Source organism: Corylus avellana, chromosome ca2 (assembly GCF_901000735.1).
Source record: "Corylus avellana chromosome ca2, CavTom2PMs-1.0".
Lineage (NCBI taxonomy): Eukaryota > Viridiplantae > Streptophyta > Magnoliopsida > Fagales > Betulaceae > Corylus > Corylus avellana.
Window position 1 is genome coordinate 42,161,776 of NC_081542.1, and position 21,255 is coordinate 42,183,030.

General features: G+C 36.4%; 2 protein-coding genes across 2 annotated transcripts in view; both read right to left on the reverse strand.

Annotated features, from left to right (window-relative positions):
* LOC132172635 (probable 2-carboxy-D-arabinitol-1-phosphatase) overlaps window positions 1–18,913 on the reverse strand; it is an 86,679-nt gene extending 67,766 nt beyond the window's left edge. The window contains exons 1-4 of the mRNA XM_059584169.1: window positions 18,181–18,913; window positions 17,549–17,668; window positions 17,378–17,477; window positions 17,052–17,191 (exon numbers count right to left, since the gene is read on the reverse strand). Of these exons, the coding sequence (XP_059440152.1) occupies window positions 17,052–17,191; window positions 17,378–17,477; window positions 17,549–17,668; window positions 18,181–18,351 (531 nt within the window). The 5' untranslated portion in view covers window positions 18,352–18,913. The remainder of the gene's footprint in view (window positions 1–17,051; window positions 17,192–17,377; window positions 17,478–17,548; window positions 17,669–18,180) is intronic.
* A 148-nt stretch (window positions 18,914–19,061) lies between these two features.
* On the reverse strand, window positions 19,062–20,402 carry LOC132172631 (F-box/kelch-repeat protein At3g06240-like). The gene is made up of 2 exons (XM_059584166.1): window positions 20,246–20,402; window positions 19,062–20,070 (listed from the first exon to the last, which is right to left on the reverse strand). Exons 1-2 carry the CDS (start codon window positions 20,294–20,296, stop codon window positions 19,207–19,209), a joined length of 915 nt encoding a protein of 304 aa, XP_059440149.1. The 5' UTR covers window positions 20,297–20,402; the 3' UTR covers window positions 19,062–19,206.
* Window positions 20,403–21,255: the final 853 nt, after the last annotated feature.

A 21,255-nucleotide genomic window follows, 5' to 3' on the forward strand; every position in this document is an offset into this window, starting at 1 on the left:
CGTTACTTATGCATTGGATGGTGTTTGTTTTGGTGCAGATCTTATATTAAACCTGATGATTAGTCATGGGTTAGCGGATGTTTTTGTAATGAATGATTTGGTATGTTGGTGACGACTGTAACTTTAGCTTCGGCTATGATTTGCATCAGAACTGTTTGCTCTGTTTATAAGAGCTTTTTGCTTGTGACTTTTTATCAATGAATGAGTATGAAATACTTTCCTTTCAAAAAAAAAAATGTGTCAAATCAATTAAGGATTTGATTTGATTTATTTATGCTTTTAGTTTGTTGTTTGTTTGCGAAAAAATGTACACGGGAAAAGAAATTTGGTTGAAATTTGAATACGGGGTTTCTCTGTTGTGGAATATGAGTAATTATTGAGCCCATAATTATGATGCATATAGATCGAGATTATGAAAAAATCAAAAAGCATAGCATTAAATTCATATGGTCCCAAAATGTATATCTGCGGGCATTTAATCATTTTTATTAAATTACGTTATCAATGATGTAATGTATTTTTTTTTTTTTTTTTTTTTTGATAAACTGCAGACTTCTCATTAAAATTCAGGCATCTAGAGCAACTTGCTCTGAGAGCACGGCCTCACGTATACAATCAGGGGGTATATCTTTCCAACAAAATTCATGGAGATATTCCATAGCATGTTTGGCTAATAAGTGAGCCACCTGGTTACCTTCCCTCCCAATAAAAGTGAGCTGCCACCTTTGGAATCCCTGGAGTTCCAATTTTATGTCCTCTATGATGTGCCCCAAATGATGTAATGTATTAATATTGTAGTTTAATTCCTTCATTAATTATTATGTCCATAGTGCACAAACAAAGAATTAAGGTAGGTATAGACGCGTAGGGTAATTGAATCAAATTAATATTTTTCTCATATATATATATATTTGAAAGTAAGGATTTTTCTGATATTGTTAACCAGTGCATTTATTGATGCAATTCATTGTTAATCAAGATGGATCGGAGCATTAATTACTCATATTTAGTTTTCGTTTCTCCTTCCGCTTCCTTATTGCCACAATGCCATTCAATGCATATATATAATTCTTACAGCTAGTTATTGAAAATTCTGCGAGAAGAAAGAAATTAATAAAGACTTCACTTGGAAAGCAGTTTTGTAATATTTTTTTTTTTTTTTTTTTGAAATAGGAATCTTCTCTCATTCATATAAAGCTTACAAGGGTGGAGCGGAATACTCCATCCTAACGATATCAGTGATACAATCAGGAATAGTAAAAAGCCACTGGGTAGTTACATTATTCTTTATAGCCATTTTCGATAGAGTATGCGCCACTTTATTTCCTTCTCGACAAATAAAAGACATCCGCCAATAGGGGATCGTTTTAAGCTCTACCTTTATATCCTCCAGTAACATTCCTATTTGGCTCCAGTCCTCCTCTGAAGCATTTATTCCATCAACTACAATCTTCGAGTCACCTTCAAAGTGGATCCGTTGAAAGCCCAGAGATTTGCACAGATTAATCGCCATAAGACCCGCCCCTGCTTCAGCCAAAGTCGGATCAAAGCAGCCCAAGAATGTTTTGCACTGTGCAGCAACAACCATGCCTTTCTCGTCCCGTAAAACAGCACCATAACCCACCCTGCCTGAGTCCTTCTTGATAGAGGCATCCCAATTCAGCTTCAACCAACCTGGGATAGGAGCGCTCCACTTCCTGCAAACTTCTGTCCTTCTCTTGTTTCGGTGTATAGCACTAGATTGCAGCAAATCAGTGTAAGTTGCTGCAGCAAGTATAGCATTCTGTACCACTGCAGTAGGATGCCTAAATGTCCCCCCATGGACTACCTCATTGCGTCTGAGCCACAAACGTCGGGTTATGCCTGCAAATTGGATTGTCTCCTCCTTCTTACATTTCCTGAAGACCTCTTCTATAATTTCAGAAAAACTCTTTCCAGAGCATGAGCTCTTTTGTAGTTTGATGCTTCCCACACTCCATGCATCCCTCGCCGATGGGCATTCCCACAAAATATGCAGAGCCGTTTCCTCCTCTAAACCACAAATAGGGCATAGGGGGTCATCAATGATCTTCCTTAGTTGTAGATTTTTCTTTGTGGGAAGTATTTCATGGCAAGCCCTCCACAAAAAATTCTTTTCGACATTCGGAACCTGCAAGCCCCATATATTTCTCCAGATTGTGCTGTGCCCCTTGGCGGAAGAACTCCCAGCCATCCCCTTTGTTTCCAGTTCCCTCTGAATATAATAAGCAGAGCGGACAGAAAACAAGCCATTTTTAGTGCCGCGCCAAATACACACATCTTCCCTATTGGAATGGCTGATTGGTAGGGAGAGAATCAGCTGCACCTCCTCCTTTGAGAATAAACTTTCCAGCAGCTGGGTCTTCCACCAACGTGAGTCCCCATCAATAATTTCACAAACCTTGGCATCCGGATTCAACAAAGAGGGCGGAGAAAGAATCTTGAATGTGGAAGGCCGAGGAACCCATCTATCTTTCCATATACGAGCTGTCGACCCATTCCCTATTCGCCAAATCAAACCCTCCTTTAGTAAAGCTTGAGAACTATGAATGCTCCGCCACTCAAAGGAGGGACGATTACCAAGTGAGGATTCAAGAAAATTCTGCCCCCTGTAGTATTTAGCTTCCATAATGCGGGCTGTAAAACTATTGGGCTGTTTCCAAAGACGCCATGCTTGTTTCGCCAACAAAGCTTTATTAAAACTTTGGAGATCTCGATATCCCATTCCACCATCACTCTTTGATAACCCCAAACGGCTCCAACTCATCCAATGTATCCTTGACTTTTCTTGGTGCCCCTACCAAAATTGTTGCATCAAAGAATTCATCTCCGAACACAACAATTTAGGTAAGAGGAATACATTCATACTATAGGTAGGTATAGCTTGAATAACTGCCTTAAGCAAAATCTCCTTCCCTGCTTGAGACAGAAATTTGATTTTCCAATCCTGAAGCCTTTTCCAAACCCTATCTTTGAGTTTCTTGAAAGCCGCCATCCGGGATTTTCCCACCAATGCCGGTAGGCCCAAATAAGTGTCATACCGTTGTGTGACTGGAATCCCTGCTACCTCGACAATCTCCTCACGGGTGGCCAATGGCGTGTTTTTGCTAAAAAACATTGCCGTTTTATTGCAATTCAGCCGTTGTCCCGAGGCTTCTTCATACTTTCGTAATAGTGATGTCAAGTAATTCCATTGAGTAAGAGAACTCCTGCAAAAAAGTAAACTGTCATCCGCAAAAAAGAGATGACTAATTCGCGGCCCAAACTTCGATGTAGGAACCCCCAAAAGAGCTCCCTCCATGTTTGCTTGAACCACCAAAGCACTCAGGGCCTCTGCACAAATAAGAAACAAATATGGAGAGATGGGATCCCCTTGTCGCAAACCCCTAGATGGGGTTATACTCCCACACGGTTTCCCATTCACCATAACAGAATACTTAACCGATGTCACACACATCATTATTAAATCAATCCACTTAGAAGCAAAACCCATCCGTCTCATCACACCCTCCAAAAAGCACCACTCTACCCGGTCATACGCCTTGCTCATATCCAATTTTACCGCCATGAAACCATTCTTTCCCGACAACCTAGTATGCATAGTATGTAAGGTTTCATAGGCAGCTAGTACATTGTCAGTAATTAACCGCCCTGGGATGAAAGCACTCTGTGTGTGTGATATAATATCAGGCAAAATCAACTTCAATCTATTAGCTAAGACCTTCGAAATTAGTTTGTACAAAACATTACACAAACTAATAGGTCTAAATTCTGTAACACTTGATGGGTGTTTCACCTTAGGGATAAGAGCTATATTTGTCATATTCAAACAAGATGGCATAACTCCCGAGTTAAGAACATCAATAATAGCCCGACAAACCTCCTCACCCATTACCTCCCAATGGGCCTGAAAAAATCCAGCAGTGAAGCCGTCGGGGCCCGGGGCCTTTAAAGGTGCCATTTGTTTGAGTGCCATCTCAACCTCCTCTTTGGTGAAAGCTTTCAACAGATTTTCGTTCATCTCCGTAGTAACTTTTGGATTTATGGGCTGAATACACTCCCCAATATCTCCTACATGTCCAGCAGAAAATAGATTAGCAAAATAATTCACAAAGGCTACCTGAATATCCTCCGGAGAGTCCCACGTGGCACCCAACTCATCTCTGATTTTGGAAATCAGATTTGTTTTGCGACGTTGATTGGCACATGCGTGATAGAATTTTGTGTTGCGATCTCCTTTCATAAGCCAATCTGCCTTTGCCCTTTGTTTCCACTTCATATCCTCTTGATCCAATAAGGATTCAAGGTCCTGCTGAATTGTTTTAAGCTCCCCTACAGCCCGTGGAAGGTCACTGCCTTGTGCTTCATTTAGTTGCTGTTTTAGTCGTTCAATAGCTGCTGGTGCCAAGCCAGACACTCTCCTTCTCCATCTGGAAATGTTATTTTTACAGCTAGATAACTTCTCCCCCAGCTGAGTCCAAGTGTCACCCACTACCGAAAGTTTTTTCCAAGCTGTAAGGAAAGCATCTTGATACCCCGGGTCAGACATCCAGCAGGCTTCAAAACGAAAAAACCTCCCCTTCGATTGATTTAAACGCTGCCCCAATAGCTGTAACACCAAAGCTGCATGATCCGAGCTAGTCATGGTTTCAACCATTACTTCGGCATTTGGAAAAAAGTCTCTCCACCCCGAGTTAGCTAGCCCTCTATCCAATCTTTCTTTAATAAATTCATGCCCTTCTCGGCAATTGGTCCACGTATATTTGGGTCCCCTATACCCCAAATCAGTGAGTTCGCAAAAGTCCAATGCGGATTGGAAACTACGTAATTGGGTATTTGACTTAACCCCTCCGCCCCATTTTTCTGACATGCACACCACTTCGTTGAAATCACCCAGGCATAGCCACGGGTCCGGAGAGAGGCTTGCCAAATGACGTAATATATCCCAAGCCGCACTTCGTTTAGTAGCAGCCGGTTGGCCGTAGAATCCCGTAAATTTCCATTGTGCATTGGAAATTGGATCAGTCACTATACCATTAATATGTCGGCAACTGTAATTTTGTATCTCAACCTTAATCTCATCGCTCCATAACAGGGCCAAGCCACCACTTTTTCCGACACAATCCACAACAAATAAATTTTTAAAACCCAGTTTACACCGAACAAACTCCATTTTTTCTTTCCGTGCTTTGGTTTCCATTAGGAAAACCAAAAAGGGACACTTCTCCTTTACCAAAAGGCATAGGTCTCGAACTGTCCGAAGGTTCCCAAGCCCTCGGCAGTTCCAACTTAGAATCCTCATTGCGGTCGGCGGGGCTGTTCAACAGCCGCCGCCATCCCCGAACCATCTTTTGAAATAGCCAAACCTTCATTACAAACAATTGTTTCAGACTCCACCAGATTTAAATCATCCTTTGAATTGCATTTTTTCCGTTTCTCCTCTGTCTGTCCAGAATACGTTTCTACCAGTTTGTCGAAAACTCTACGGTCTCGCTTCTTCGTGCTTATTTTTTCTGGGCTTTCCATGGAAAACAGCTGGTTCCCTTTGATGGACCTTGCCACTTCAGAGATAAAAGGGCCCATATATCCAGTTGGGCTCTTTGAAAATAACTCCTGGTCTAGTAAAGACTCCTTCTGTCGCTCAGTAATGTGATTAGCCTTTCCCCTTATTTCTCCCTGCAATGTGGATTCGCCCTTATTTATTGCATCACACCTGCTTTCCTTATGGGAAATCCGTGTAACCTCCTCCCAAGATCCTGATCTGCCACAATTTCCTCCCAAAGCTTTATTTGAAAAAAGCGCTCCCATATCTTTTTTTGAAAATTCAGAATCTCCTTGATTTCCTCCATTCTTCTCATAATCAATTCCACAATTCCCTCCTTGATTCTCGCCTGAATTGCTGCTGTTACCATAATGAGCTTTTTGCGTCCCCTCTCCCGGAGATTCACCGGCAACACCTCCCCTACCGCCGGTTTGATGGGAGCTATTTGCCTCACGAAATTTCTCCTCCGTCGCCTTGTTATAATTGGAATGGGCTGGTCCCTTTCTTGCCGGAAAGCGACTGTTACTCCGCTCCGTTCTCCTGGTGGGTGAAGGTGCTCGCATCCACGGCCCATATTGGTTTGGCTCCTGTTGTCGGAGATTGCTTCTCCTAGGACATCCCAATCTTCCATGACAAATAGCCCCACACTGATAGCAAAATTTAGGTAAACGTTCATACTGAAATTTAATCAGATGCAAGTTTCCTTCAATATTAATCTTCCTTCCACGCTGAAGAGGTTTTGTTAGATCCATAAGGATTTTAACTCGGAGGAATTCCCCCCACCCCATACCCCGGGCATCCGTATCCACCGCCTCAACCACTCCCATGGAGGCACCGATTTTGCGACCAATCTCCCTTCCCATACAAGCTAATGGAAGATTGATCATCCGCACCCAAAACGCTGCCTTGTCAAAAATGAATTGTGATGGCGATTTGGTTCCATCAAAATCCTCAAGGAGAAAAAGGTTCCTTTCGAAGACCCACGGCCTCCCCTCCATCACCCTTTCCTTATCCTTGGGATCACTAAATTCGATCAGAAACAAGTTCTCCCCAAGGACTTTGAAAGTAAAACTGTCTGAAAGTTTCCACCATTGCATAAGAGATGTTCGGATCGTCTCTCGACTAATCATCCGATCCGCCACCAACTTTGCCAAAACACAAGCTTGACCAAAAGTTTCCCCTTCGATCAGCTCCTCCCTCTAAAAAGACAATTCCACGTCCTCATCCTCCGTCAATGACAGGTTCTCCCACATTGTAGCTAGTTCGTCCGCCATTCGGAATCAAAAACACCAAAAAGATTATATTCTTTCACAGGCCAAACCTGGAAAAATCAATACCTTCTCATCTAAGATTGACTAGAGAGAAAACTTTGTTAAGAACCTATAGTTTTGTAATATTTGTATTAGAAATTAAATAAAAATAATATATACAATATGATTCGCTCAATTATTGTTTAAGTAAAACCAATTAATTAATTATGTTGAGTAGGGAATTAATCTGTATATAAGAATATAATAATTAGTTAAACAATGAAAGAATATTGAATATTATTATATATAATTATATCATCTTTTTTAATTGTATAAGAGCTAGCTAGCTAGTCACGTATATATGATTCATGTTAAGCATAAATTTGTCGTGAGATTGGCCCATGTGATACAGTAAATCGAAATTGCCAAAATAATGAAATCCAGGCTCTTCTTATTATAATTAGTAGGTAGGTAACAATTGAAGAAGAAAAGATCTCAAAGGCATGCATTTGGGAAAATAACATAAAGAGCCCTAGGCCAGCACTATCTACATTGGAAATGTATCATGGAAGAGGAAGAGCATGCGTGCCCTTCTGACCACACGGCATAATACTACTCTTCGATGTACAGTTTATGAATTGAAGTCCAGTGTTGTCGGTACAGAACCATATCTCATGTATCTGAGTCACCTTGTTCTATCCACTGAAGTCGAAGTTGCATTTAATGTGCATTTCCAGTGGCCGGCCGAGTTTCAAGCCCACTACAGCTTGGATGGCACTCTTGAAGTATTGAACTATATATTTCTTACCAATACTGATTCCTGTTATAGAAAATTAAAGAGAAAAGAAAATAAGTAGGAGTTTTTTTTTAGAAAAAGAAAGAAAGGAAAGAAAGGAGAGATTAATGCAAAATAAACCAGCTGCTTGATTGAGCTCCTGAACTAGCTGGAGAACTCCGAGATCATTGGCCCTGTCAACAGCTATTTTAAAGTAATCATGTTGAGTGAAACTGGTAAAGGCTCCATGTTGATCCCATTCGTGCTTCCAGAATATCTCGTTAGGCATTGTGACTGTTAATCCGGGCCAAATTTGTTGCATTGTTTGGTAGAGAGCTAGGTCACTTTTCACCTGCATGCATAACAAATAACAAATTAATTAATTATGAGAATATTGCATGTAAAGTTGAACATATATAGTAAAATAAGAAATCGAAATTTCCTGAAAGTACTAAAACAGAAATATATATAGGCATGAGAAACATAGTTACCTGAACATTGTCAAATGGTTGTTTAACAGGAGGAGGAGGGACTGGGGCCCCATTGTTCATCTCTTGCCATAAGCCATGGATGGTGAAGTGGTTTGGAACATTTGTGCAACTTAACTTATGCGAGCTCCTAAGTTGCAGAAGGACTTCGGCCATTGTATAGTGAGGTAGTAAAAATCAATAGCCAACGTTCCAGCTTGAAAACACAAAGCACATACTAGCAAGCAAGCAAAAACTAGCTTCATTTTTTTTAAATTACTCTCAAGATGTTGCTTAAGTGATCCATCTAGCACTTACATATATAGATGAATTGGCATTAAAGCAGTCAAAAAATTTGGTGTGGCAGTTGGGGTAGATGAATTGAATTATGTAATTGAACGTTCTCTATCTTAATTAAGTCAATTACATAATTAGTTGGCTTAATTAGCAAGTGGTAGCTTATTCAGCTGATGTTAGAGTTTGATATTGAAAAATGGTTATTTTAACTCCAACTTCGTAAAAGATTGAAGTTTTAAAAGACTAAGAATATATATATATTGTAAGATAAGCAAATATTAATGTTTAGTCTATATATATTTTGATCAATTAATGGACTTGCAATAGACAAACATTTTATATATATATATATATATATATATATATATATATATAAATGGACAAATATACTTTGGCTTATGAACTAATAGCGATTTTTTATAAAGCCCCATGAACTGACAACTATGAAAATACATTAAACTATCACTTTGTTGCAACTTAGCCCCATTTGTCAGTCTTGAGCGTTATGTTGGACAGGAAACCAATTTTAACCAGAATCTTCCTAAAATACCCTTAATTTGACCATTTCAAAACCAATTTTACCCTTCATAATTATGAATTGGTAAAAATAAAGACTACTAAATTTTTGTTTAGAAAAAAAAAAAAAAAATCTAAGGTCCTCATGTGCAATGCATATTAGAGCCACTCAGCCACGTCACTTTAAAAAATATTTGTTTTTAACTTTATTAAACAAAAAATGAGATAAAAAATTTAAGGGTGACTGAACCACTCCCGTTTTTATTTGGAAAAAATCTAAAATAAATCTTGGTGTCATACCATCATTTTAAATATCTTTTCAATATTTTTTTTTCAGTTTTAATATACATATTAAAAAAAGTTGTGACATTTATAAAAAAGTTCTAATATCAAATTTTCATTTAATTTTAAGATATATTATCTAGAAAAGAACGGTCCAATCAAACAAGATGCGTTTCCCCATGAAAGACATTTAATTAAAGATAACATGACCACTATGATGTTGATAGTTGATCCGCTAGCTTGATGTGGCTTGGGGTAGATGAATTTAATGAGAGCAGATAGACGAAATAATGATGAAGAATATTTGAAGAAGAAAGCAACAAGAAATTAGTAGGAATATTTGTTGTGGTTAAGGAATAAAGACTACGCTAACAACTATCACTTCTTGCAGTTGCTTTACCCATTTATCTTTGCTTAATTCTATAATTAATTGCTTTCTTTATTATTATTATTATTTTGTGAAGATTTGATGATTTTATTCTTAACATTGAAGCTACATATATATTTTCTGAAGTATTTTATTTCTTACGGGATTTTAATGCTTTTAATTGCATTAATGTCATCTAGTTGGCATTTTATACCAAAGATGGGTTTTGTCGTCATCCAACTTCCTTATTTTATTTGGATGTAGTAATATTAGAGACAATCCTTTTATTTTGTTTTTATCTTTTTAAAACCAATTTTAACCATAATCTTCCTAAATACCCTTACTTTGACCATTTCAAAACCAATTTTACCCTTTGTAATTATTAATTGGTAAAAATAACGACTACTATATTTTTGTTTTTTAAAAAAACCAAGGTCCCCATGTGCAATGCATGTTGGAGCCACGTCACTTTAAAAAATATTTGTTTTAACTTTTATTAAAAAAAAAAATTGCGATAAAATATTTAAGGGTGACCGAAGCACCCCAGTTTTTATTTGGAAAAAATATATATATTTTTTTGTTAACTTTTACTAAAAAGTAAATCTTTAAATTTTTTAAATATCTAAATAAAGAAAAAAAAAAAGTTTTAAGATGTCTCTGCATGTCCTCCTCTTCTTCTCGTCCTTCAAATTCCCTCGTCTCATTTCACAATTGTCATTCATGTCAAACAGTCCCAATTTTCATATCAAGGATCATAATTTCAAGGTACACGCCGCTTGGTGTATGTATACGATATTTTCTTATTTCTTATATAAACCATTAATTTACAACAATTATAAATCAAAATCAAAACCTAAATCCCCAATTTTTATGTATAAGAACTATAAATTTTGAAATTTCGAAATTTAGTCGAACCCATTGCAATTTGAATGAACCTACATGTAATTCTATACAGACTTGTTCATTAGTTTTGAAACATTAGAACGAGATAATGAAAATCTCCAATTTCATCATCTTAGAACCCTAATTTTAAAAATTCTCAATCCACAACAATCTAACTAAAATTTTCTCGTCTCCAAAGGGTAACTCAATTGGCTGAGGATCACGCTTCATGAAGCAGAAGTTACTAGTTCGAATCACCCTCTTCCCTTTCCTTATGTGAACATGTTAAAAAAAAAAATGCACGTAATTCTAGTATGCATCTTTAATTTTTATAACTAACCATTGTAAGTCAACAATTAAGGTTATAGTCGAGCTGAGCCCGAACTTATTATTGAGTTAGATAACTTGTTTAAACTTATTTTATTTATTTTTTGAACAAACTCAAGCTTGATTACAAGTTACTCAATTTATTTGTTCATTTTATTTATAAAGTAAATATTGTGATTGTTTAAGTTTTTTTTTTTCTCGTAAATCCATACAAATTATTAGTTAATTAATTAATGTTAAAGATTTTATTGTTGGAGTTAATTAAATAAATTAACTTGAATCTTAAACAATCTAATTTTAAGTCTATATGTTTGTCTGTGCATATATATTTATTACACACATACACACACAAATATTTATATCAAGGCTCTCAATTACAATAATTCAAACTATATCTATTACATTGCAAAGAGAGTTTTACTTTATTACAGATGCTTTTACTCTCTTTATCTTACAAAGAATTAGTGCCTTGAGCAAATAGGGAAAACAAATCACCCATGTACATGGCTAGAAGTTAAAAGTTACAAATAGGTAGATAAAGGGTTACAGCAGAACGACATCATGAAAACTGGCTAGGCTATATTTCTCAATGTTGTTCATTATTTTTCATTTCCACGTACATGAAATGGCTGCATGTGTGATAATCTCTTAAGAATTTTGAGAATTACATTACATCCATGTCTACATGGCTTGTCCATAACAGGGAAAGATCTCAGAGCATGCTTGATGGTAGGCAAAGTTGCGGTCTCATCTATGTTCCTGATAGGGTTGTCAACCTAGTCCGGTTTTTCGATTTTTGGCCAAAACCAGGAACCGGAACCGGGGTACCCCGATTCTTGGTTTTGGGAAACCGGAACCGGAACCGGGGTACCCCGGTTCTTGGTTTTGGGAAACCGGAACCGGGAATCGGGTCCTGGTTACCAGCCAGTTCCGGTAACCGGTTTTTTAAGAAAATTATTTTTTAGGCTTATTTTAGGTATTGGGCCTAAAATAAGCTCATTTTTTTTTCATAAGTTGGCTCATTTTAAAAAAAATCTATTAGTCTTTTTGTCCAAATTAAATGGGCTTTGTTGTAATTGTTCCAACCAATTAAAAAAATAAACCTAAAAAAGCCCAACAATCCTAAAAAATCAATGTTTTTGCCTGTATGGGCCTTAGAAATAAAAATTCAATTTTTTAAAATACCCTAAAAATTATTTTAAATTAGGTAAATAAAGAAAACATTAAAACAATAAAAAGTAAAAACAAGTATGTAAACAAACCAACATGCACAAGAAATAACCCCCTTACTACAACAATTCAAACCCCAACAAAAAAAAAATAAATAATAATAAAACAAGTATTTAAATAATTTACCAACCAAAAGAAATACGCCTTACAATAAAAATAGTTCATAAACATATTACAAAGACAATATTACGCAAGCTTCAAAAATCATCAAATCATCCAGTATGTCACATGAGCTTTAGAAATCATCTAGCTATATTCTGTGAATAAAACAACAAACAACGTTAAGAATGGTTAATATTAAAATCATGGCATTTTAATATCATAATATATAAAATGTCAAACTATGAAAACATAGTAAATAATAAAAAGTAATGAATTTATAAACATTTAGTTACCATGCTCATCATAGCTTTCCATTCTCATAAACTTCTGCAGCTCCTCAATGTTATTTGGGCAGCTCTTTAACCAGTCTTGTGTTCAAATCAAGGCCTCCACTGTAAATGGAGATAATGAGCTCCTAAATGAATCTAATATGCATCCTCCATTGCCGAAGGCAGACTCAGATGCAACAGTGAAAATAAGAATGTCTAATACATCACAGACTACCTCTGCGATAATAGGATATTTGTGTGCATTAACCTTCCACCAAAGTAAGATATTAAAATCTTTGACTTATGGAGAAAGCCATAAATTCTCTGTTTTCAGCACTCGGATGAAAAAAAGATTCCATCACAATCAATCAAGCTTATTATTCAGCACCACAATAGTATTCCTAGGTTGAAAACTTCTAGTATTTATATTTTATAGGAGTACAAGAAGAAAATAATTTTGGGTAAAACTATAGGATAGGAAACTCCTGGATTGAGTTGTAGGGGGTGGATTTCTAAAGAGACTTGAGATGACTTTATATAGAGGCAATCCAGGAATTTGCATGTAACCAAAAGGCTTAGGTGATAACACCTGCCTAAAATGGGTCTACAGCTGTCAATTGTTCGAAGTGTAACGCCTGCCTAAGTCCGGTCTACAGCTGTCAATCATCGGATACCAGCCTAGGTCAGCTGTCAACCATGAAGAATTTAACGTTAGATCTGTCAAATGGTGGCCAAAACTTTTGTGTGCAACAACAAATGGGGTAAGCTGCAATACATTTATCATAAATACTTGTTTTTAGTACTCATTTCTTTAATATTTTGAACATTAAATTTGAAAACAACTACCTGAAAAGATTCATATTTATATTACATGTCTTGTTATCTAAAACTAAACATAGTCTAATAGTTAGCATTCAATGGCTTGACAAACATAAATGTACATGGAACCCTAAACCAGAGAGAGAGAGGGGGAGAGAACAATCATGGTAACAATCTTAATAGTCAAGAATGGTTTCAACAATATTAATTTTGAATCAAGAGTTTTGGATATGCTAAAAATGCAATGGAGACGTAAAAGACATTAGTTAAACCAATCAAGAATGGTGGTATACGAAGTAAGCACTTTTTTTTTTTTTTTTTTTTTAATGATGGGGAATCTCCCCTGGTAGGGTCACTTCATGTACCAGGGGAGATTCCCATCACGAGGATAATTATCTAGTACCAATAAAATTCCATTCCACTTAAGATCCGCTTGATAAAGAACTATCTATTATGGGGGTGATTATAATAATGGGGGGGTTGGTTGGTGGGTAATATAAGATATGAAAAAGTAGAGATTTTTATAGGATTGTTACCTGGAAATTGGAATAGTTCACACTTCCCTAACCTTTCTCGGTAGCAAATTAGCAATGGCACTGCAACTTGGTAAAGTTGGCGCAGCGCACGTCCCCCCACCTTAGGCAGTTTGCGCAGATGAAACCACCACACAGCGACAACCGCCAAAGCAAGCGTTGACGATGCTCCTATTTAATGTGCAGGAAAGAGTGAAATGGAAATTAAATGTTACGTCCTACCCGACAATATTTTCTTCATATTTGGCTTATCTCATCTTATAAATTAACAATTAGATTTGTAGACTTATGTAGAATCCACGTAAGTCAATGATAGACCCCACAAATCTAATGGTTGATCTATTGAATTTGTAGAAGAATATGGACAAAATATGGAGAACTTATTGACCCCAAGCATTTCTCCAAATAAAATGTTGTATGTATGTTTTTATATTATTTGTAACAGCAGCTCCAAATTATTCTCTTGATATGAACGTTCTTTAGACTATTCGATCATTTATGATTTTTCCCACTTTTTTATGTGGATTGATTGGTGTAGTTTTAAGTACTGCAGGCAACCCCAGCAGCACTGCAGTTACATCTTTGAAACCAGAAGATGCATCTAATCCAAATCGAGTGAAATGTATGGTGGATACTCATGGATATGCAATCTATTTTTCAAGGGGTTTGATCCCATATAACAAGTGAGTTTTATTATATTTCCTATATGGATACAATACAAAAATAGAACTTGTAGCAGCCTAGTAATATTTCTAGTATATCTTCTTGTACAAAACACAGGTCAGGGAACGTCAATCCACACTTCAAATATTTACTTCATCTTGGTATCCAGGTATTGATATTATCTGTATGTTTAGAAGGCACTTCCCTTGTGAGCTTTTTATGTGAGAAAGTTTCTTGCGGTTTTTTATCATGCTGCCTTTCTTCTGTCTTCCGAGAGCTATGATGCACAGTTTTTAAAGATATATCCAGAGCTTTCATCTACTCCATTGCAACTAGAAGAAGATTTAGAGCAGCTTAAAGTCCTTGAGAATGGGTATAAGATGAAGGTATCATATGATCATATGTTTTATATTTGATTGATTTGTTCTATATCTACTCAATCAATTTTCTATCATCTGTATCTGTTTAACTCTATATGACATCAGAGTCTAGTTATTGTTATGTTTTACCAGCTGCTTGCATGTAAAATTACTTGAAGCAATCATATTTGTATTTTGTCTAATAAAATGGTCATTGAGACTTGTACTCCTAATCAAAAAGTTTATATGTTTTGTTGCTTTTCTAATAGGTGATCAGGTTGACCATGATGCTCATGGGGTGGACACTCCAGAAGTTGTGGAGAAGATAGAATCTCTAATGCGGGAAAGAAATTTGTCTTGGTTCTTAGCCAAAAAGTAGTAGAAGAAAGAGAGAGAACTTACTTGTTCAATCATCTATAATGGGAACTAGCAGGATTCAGAAGTTCTTGTGGTAGATTTAGTAGCCCTTCACTCTAATAAAGTCTAGACTTTTGGCCCCATCATTTTGCTTCTCTAATTTTAGAGGTGTATCCCAAGCCCCTTTGTACTGGTTCTCTAGCCTGCTTTAAGGGACAAGGATTCCCTAGAATTCTTAGGTATATTTCTGTGTGAATTTCTTCAAATCTCAACGTTTGGAATTTAATGGTTGAAATTTTGCTATATCAATAGTTATCACTTGCAAAATATATATATAGTAACTGCTAAAGCAATAACTGCCCAGAAATAAAAGAGTGATAACTGTTTACTCGTTAAAAGTGATAGTTGCTGATAGAAAGATAGTCGTTGATATGACAAAATATCAACCATTGAATTTCAAACCAATGGTTGAGATTTGAAGAAATATACTTGATATAATTCTAGGAAGATGAATGAACATGAGACACAGTGGCAAAGGCAAAGAAATAGTTATGGGAAACCATCAATGAGTAAGCTCATTTCACATCCGCTGATATGGAGTGTTTTACGTAGATTTCCTTTTGTTTTTTCTAAGTGACTAATATATGAAGCCACTTAAAGCATGCCACGTCAACCAATGTGAAATAGGTGAGATAAACAAATGTGGAGAGTAGCAGTACTCTTCTATCACATATACCTGTAGGTTATAATGCTTTGAGAAGGGTAAAAATTTAAGAGAATATAGATATTGGCACACAAATACTTATTTAAGGATAGGCAGACAGATTCAGCAAAAAATAAAATAAACATGCCATTAAAATGCACAGCCCCAGCCATACATCATTGCAAATAAATTCGAGTGTAAGTTTCTCAATTTCAAACCTGAAACCCTTACAGGCATAAACCAGTTTAGTGTTGTATGATTCTGCGGTGTGAATTCTGTGTCCTTAGATGTTGGGCAGTAAGGTAAGCTTCTTTCTCATCAGTGAGTTCCATATCAATAAGTTTTAGTAAATAGTAAATATAGAAGTGATCACCATACATGTGGGCTGTCATGTTTAAAGATTGAAGCATTGCTTCTCCTCTTTTGTTGAAGTTAAAAACAGATATTCCGCCATTATTCATATCTATTGCTCAGAACCTGAACCATTAAAAGCTTTGTTAGGGTTGACTGTCAAAGGAAATTATAGTGCATAATGTGTTATATTTCACTCCAATGATATCTCATGGTTATCAAAAGATGATGAAATGGTTTATTTTACTGTTCAGCTAACCAGTGAAGAAGTGATGAGAAATGTATCATTGGAGCAGCAGTGCCATTCTAAAATGTGCAAAAGACATGAAGGTAACCCAGTAAAAGAAAAGAACACACAACAGCAACAACAAAACAAAACAACAGCAGCTAACACTATCACATCAGACTTGGGGTACACCAGTATGAATTAAGCGGTTTTACTTACAGTCTTTGAAGGATTTCATAATGAAATAGAAAATTAAAGAGAAAAGTGGAAAATGAGAGAAAATGGAGGCAGGATTTTCGGGTGGTTTGACATTATATTGCCCACTAGGGCTACATTTTGCTCTTATTGTTTGATTGGTCACACCATAAGTCCAAAGCAGAACATGACGTGTTACATGGTTGATCTTTACAATATAAATGATCCCCATTTATTGGGAAACGGTGGTAAGTGAATACAATACAAATAAGATGTTAGGTTACAATCAACTAACCAAGGAAAATGTATAGGGAAGGAAATTATCAAACCTATATAGAAAGCCTATATTATAACAGTCTTTATAATACGCTACCAACATTATCCAAAGACCAGCAACATTATTGTGAGTGACAACCAAAAAATTCTCCCCCATCATAAATGAGAAAGATATTCATACCGTAACTATATTGAGTTGAAACCTGAAAATAGTAAAACAATGGTAGAGAAAGGGAAAAGCGTACCGGTGAGAGTAACATTTCCCTCCAAGCCTCTCTTGCCATTGCCCATAGTTTTCGTATAGGGTAGACACCATTCACATAGAAATTAGCAGGATCTTCTCTCCATGTGGTATACTCCTTTGGATATCTCTCCTTAGCATCCACTGCCTCCAAGGACCATTATAAATCTACAATTTAACTAAAGCAAGTTTCAAGCTAGCTAGAGATGACTAAATTCAATGTGTAAGATATAAAGTAAATCAATCTAATAAGGTCACTACGAATTAGATAGAGTTGCATCAAACACAGCTCTGAAGTTTTAGAACTCTCAGTATAAAAAGGAGACGGACCATTTTTCATGCCTTCAAGAAAAAATAGATGGGCTTCCTTCAGCGAATCAAGGAAAACAAGTGGTTCTTCCCTCCCTTGCCATATAACTTCAGCAGTGGACTGCATTAAACACTTAGAGATAAAATTGGTAAAGTATTAAAAATCAGCACACTAAATTGTGTTAGTCGAACCTTAGCACGAGATATTGGACTTGAAAAGCATTCATCAAAGTATATATTTGCCCAGGCTTTTCTATACCTCTCTGCTTGCCTCACTCCAGTTTCTGTTAGGATTGATAAGTTTGAGCTTCCCTGAATGTTGATATAGCAACCAAGTTAGTCGCTAGATACTCTAAAGAATGAAGTGATTTTTTTTCTTTTACAAGTGCTGATCCAAGTGTTGATTTTTACTACCACGTTACCAGTTGTATGACAATTGTAACGAGTCTACTAAATAGCATTACCCTCAATATAATGATAATAGACAAGGTGAAGAGTGGGACTTGAACTTTTGTTCAACCATAGAAGCCTTCAAGAAAAATGATTAACTAAGTCGGGTTAAATGGTTCCTTAAATCCTAATACAGTGAAAGAGAATAGCAACATAAACATTTGTATATAGTGAAAATCAATTTTAGCAGTTCAGGTACTTCTGTTTCTTGTCAACGAATGAAACTGAAAATACTTAGTTTTTTAATGTGCATAACTTGAATTTTTTTTTTTTTTTTTTTTTTTTTTTTTTTTCATTCTAACATGATTATAGGATAATGCTGAAACATAATAGAAGATGGATAAAGATTTTAAAAAAGCAGAGGAGGAACACACCTGAACTTTACTCTCTTCATTCCAAGAGCTAAGGCCGTGCCTCGCAAGAGTTACCTTCTTAGACGACGACAATGACTGATTGGAAAGTGATGTCGTTGCTCTTTCAAAATCAAATGCACCACCAGTCATAGAACCATCATTTTGGAATTTCTTTGTGGTAAAATGCATCATTGGAATCAACTCCAAATTTGATCAAATACATGCAAGCACCTTGCAGATTTCTTAGAGCAACTGAACGCTTGATATACATTCTAGTTCATATATGTTCAGTTCATATATTAGATCATTGGATTATCTCATAAGAAAGATTTTCTATTGATCATTTGTAATTAGCAGACACTGCGCAAACTTGGTTCAGGCATATCATTAGATTCATACCATCATAACTCTACAACTTTGGGAATCTAAAATAATGGAATCCCCAGAAACAATTCAATACCCCTATAGATAATGATTCAAACAATGATATCTATCCTATCTCCAAATGCCAAGGCAACACAACTAAAACAACAATACATTTAGCAGATGGACTGAATATGCTTTAAAGTATCTTGATAAAAGGGCAATATGCTTGCTTAACAGCCTGGCTTTATGCACCAAAGACCTATGAACCTCATACAAATGAAATCAAAGAGCTCAATTTTGAAAATTATGTCCACTGGTCCCATCAACCATACTTTAAGTACCAAAACCTCTTCAACAGTAAATTGCTATGTAGTAGCTAGAAAGAAATATCAATATATATATAAACGAAACACTAAACTTATGGGATGGTGAAAAGATAATTCTTCATGATAATTAAAATAAAGATGGTGTGAAGAACCCTCGTACAACTGCTTATTTAACCATAAAAATCTCTCACAATTGCTCGAAAAAAATACGGGTTAAATGTAAATGTATAAATATTTGAGAAAGACAATTTTGTCAAGAATAAGCATAATATATTATCTCGGCACATATATGCTGCCTGAAACACAATTGGAACAGATATAGAAACATGGGCCTCAAGCCTTGTCAACAATTGTCCTATTCTTCAGATTCATTTCCTCGCTTGACAGAAACCAGGGTCTCCATGTAAGTAACCAACTGCATCCAGTCATTTTCTCCAGGAATTTGGAGATCAGTCATTTGTTTGGTAGAGGGGTCATACAAGAACAGTTGTCCGTCATCAATTTTGTGCAAGAACATGGTGTCATTCTTCCAAAATCCAATTGGGCGGTGAATTTCTGTAAACGGTCCAATAGTGAAAAGCCTAGTCCAGGAGTCCTTAACACCAACTTTAAGCAACAACCATATATCAAATCGAATCTCCGTCGATTCTTCATTCCATATAGTATCAGCCATAGCAATCGATTCATTCAACACGAAAAGGGTTTCCCCTTGAACATTATCTGGATGTGGTGTTTTTAGGAATACCTCATCGCTCATGTCAAATGACAAAACAAATGTCTCCTGGCCATCATCATATGCCAGGCAAGAACCCATCCCGGTGGTGTATGTCATCACACCTTGATGAGTTTCAACAATAAAACACGGGGGTCCATCAACTTTTCTCCAAGAATCGGTGCTTAAGCTGTATAACTCTTTTTGGTATATTATGTCCCTAACGTATTGTGAATAATAGTCCTTAAAATAGGGATCATACATACTAACAAAGTTGATTATCTTGTAGTCATTAGTTTTGGCATCAAAACCAAATCCCATACCTTGAATATGGGTGCAATATCCAGTGGGGGCGAAGAGGGGCAGGTTTGATTCGGGGACAACCTTTGTTTCTTTAGTTGTAGGGTTCCATATAATAACATTCAATGTACCGTGAGCGTGGAGACAAACGAGACCACTGCAAGAACCCACCACACAAATACTAAAATTCAGGCCGTTCCCAAAATCCTGTGAAGGTAGAGGTTGTGTAAGGGGGGATATTTGGAGTTCTTCATAAGAAATCTTGGATACAACATAATCGCCCAATGTATTGTTGAACGTATTAAGGAGAAGGTGGGTGTTGCAGTTCTTGTTGTGTAGGAGGTGTTTTCTTACGAAGTTTTGGTGTGTGATGAGAGCGTACCAGGATTTGCAGACGCACTTGAAACGCAAGAGAGAGACGACCGGAAGCCATAGCAGAATCTGCGTCAACAAGTCTTCAGGCAATTCGTTGGCCATCATCATCATCATCATCGGGTAATGAGTAGAGAAAGCAGAGATGATTCGCAGGGTTTTTTAGTTTCGACAAAGAGGGGAACGAAATGTAAAAAGAGAGATTATTGAAGTTGAACATTTGCCCATTTGGGCTTGGGCTTGAACAATATGCTTTGAGTTAGCAGTTCAAAATTCGCTGGAATCAGGCCCAGCCCAGTGTGCTGCTTCCTAATTGTATTCAAACTTCATAGAAATTAATTTCCAATATCTATGTAGACTACGGAGGACTCAAGCAGCCAATTTTTATGCAAAACTAATCACAAAGAGCTCCTCTCAGTGAAGAATTTCAGAGAGCTTCTTGCTATTTTTGACTGAAATTATTATTATTATTATTATTATTATTATTATTATGAGATATGCTATAGTGCAATAAAATAACTATTTTTGGCCCATAAAAGTCTTAGGTGGTAAGATGTCATAGGCTTATCAGTGGGTGAGGCCACAACAATTACAGATGGGGCCAATGATCTCTTGCCACCTAACACTTTATGGGCCAAAAATGATCATTTTATTGTATTATAGCATTTCTCTATTATTATTATTATTATTAAAAATAATAATAAAAAAAAAAAAAGAGACAAAAACAGAATTAAGACATGTTATTTACTTTCTAACAATTGAATCCTTTGGACCCATCAGACCATCACTATTCCGAATTTGCTCAAAAAGAAACAAGAAAAAGAGTTACAAAATTACCGGTCATTAGGGGCATGTTCGGGCTAGAATTCAAGCACTAAAAATCTGGGTGTTGCAGAAAAAGGAGCTTGGAGCTTAATGGATGTTTTAGGGTTAATTTGAGATTGCGGTTTCAATAAGCTGTTCAACTTCAATATTTTATATTTTGTTCCTAGGAAGTAACTTTGTGGGGATGTTACACAA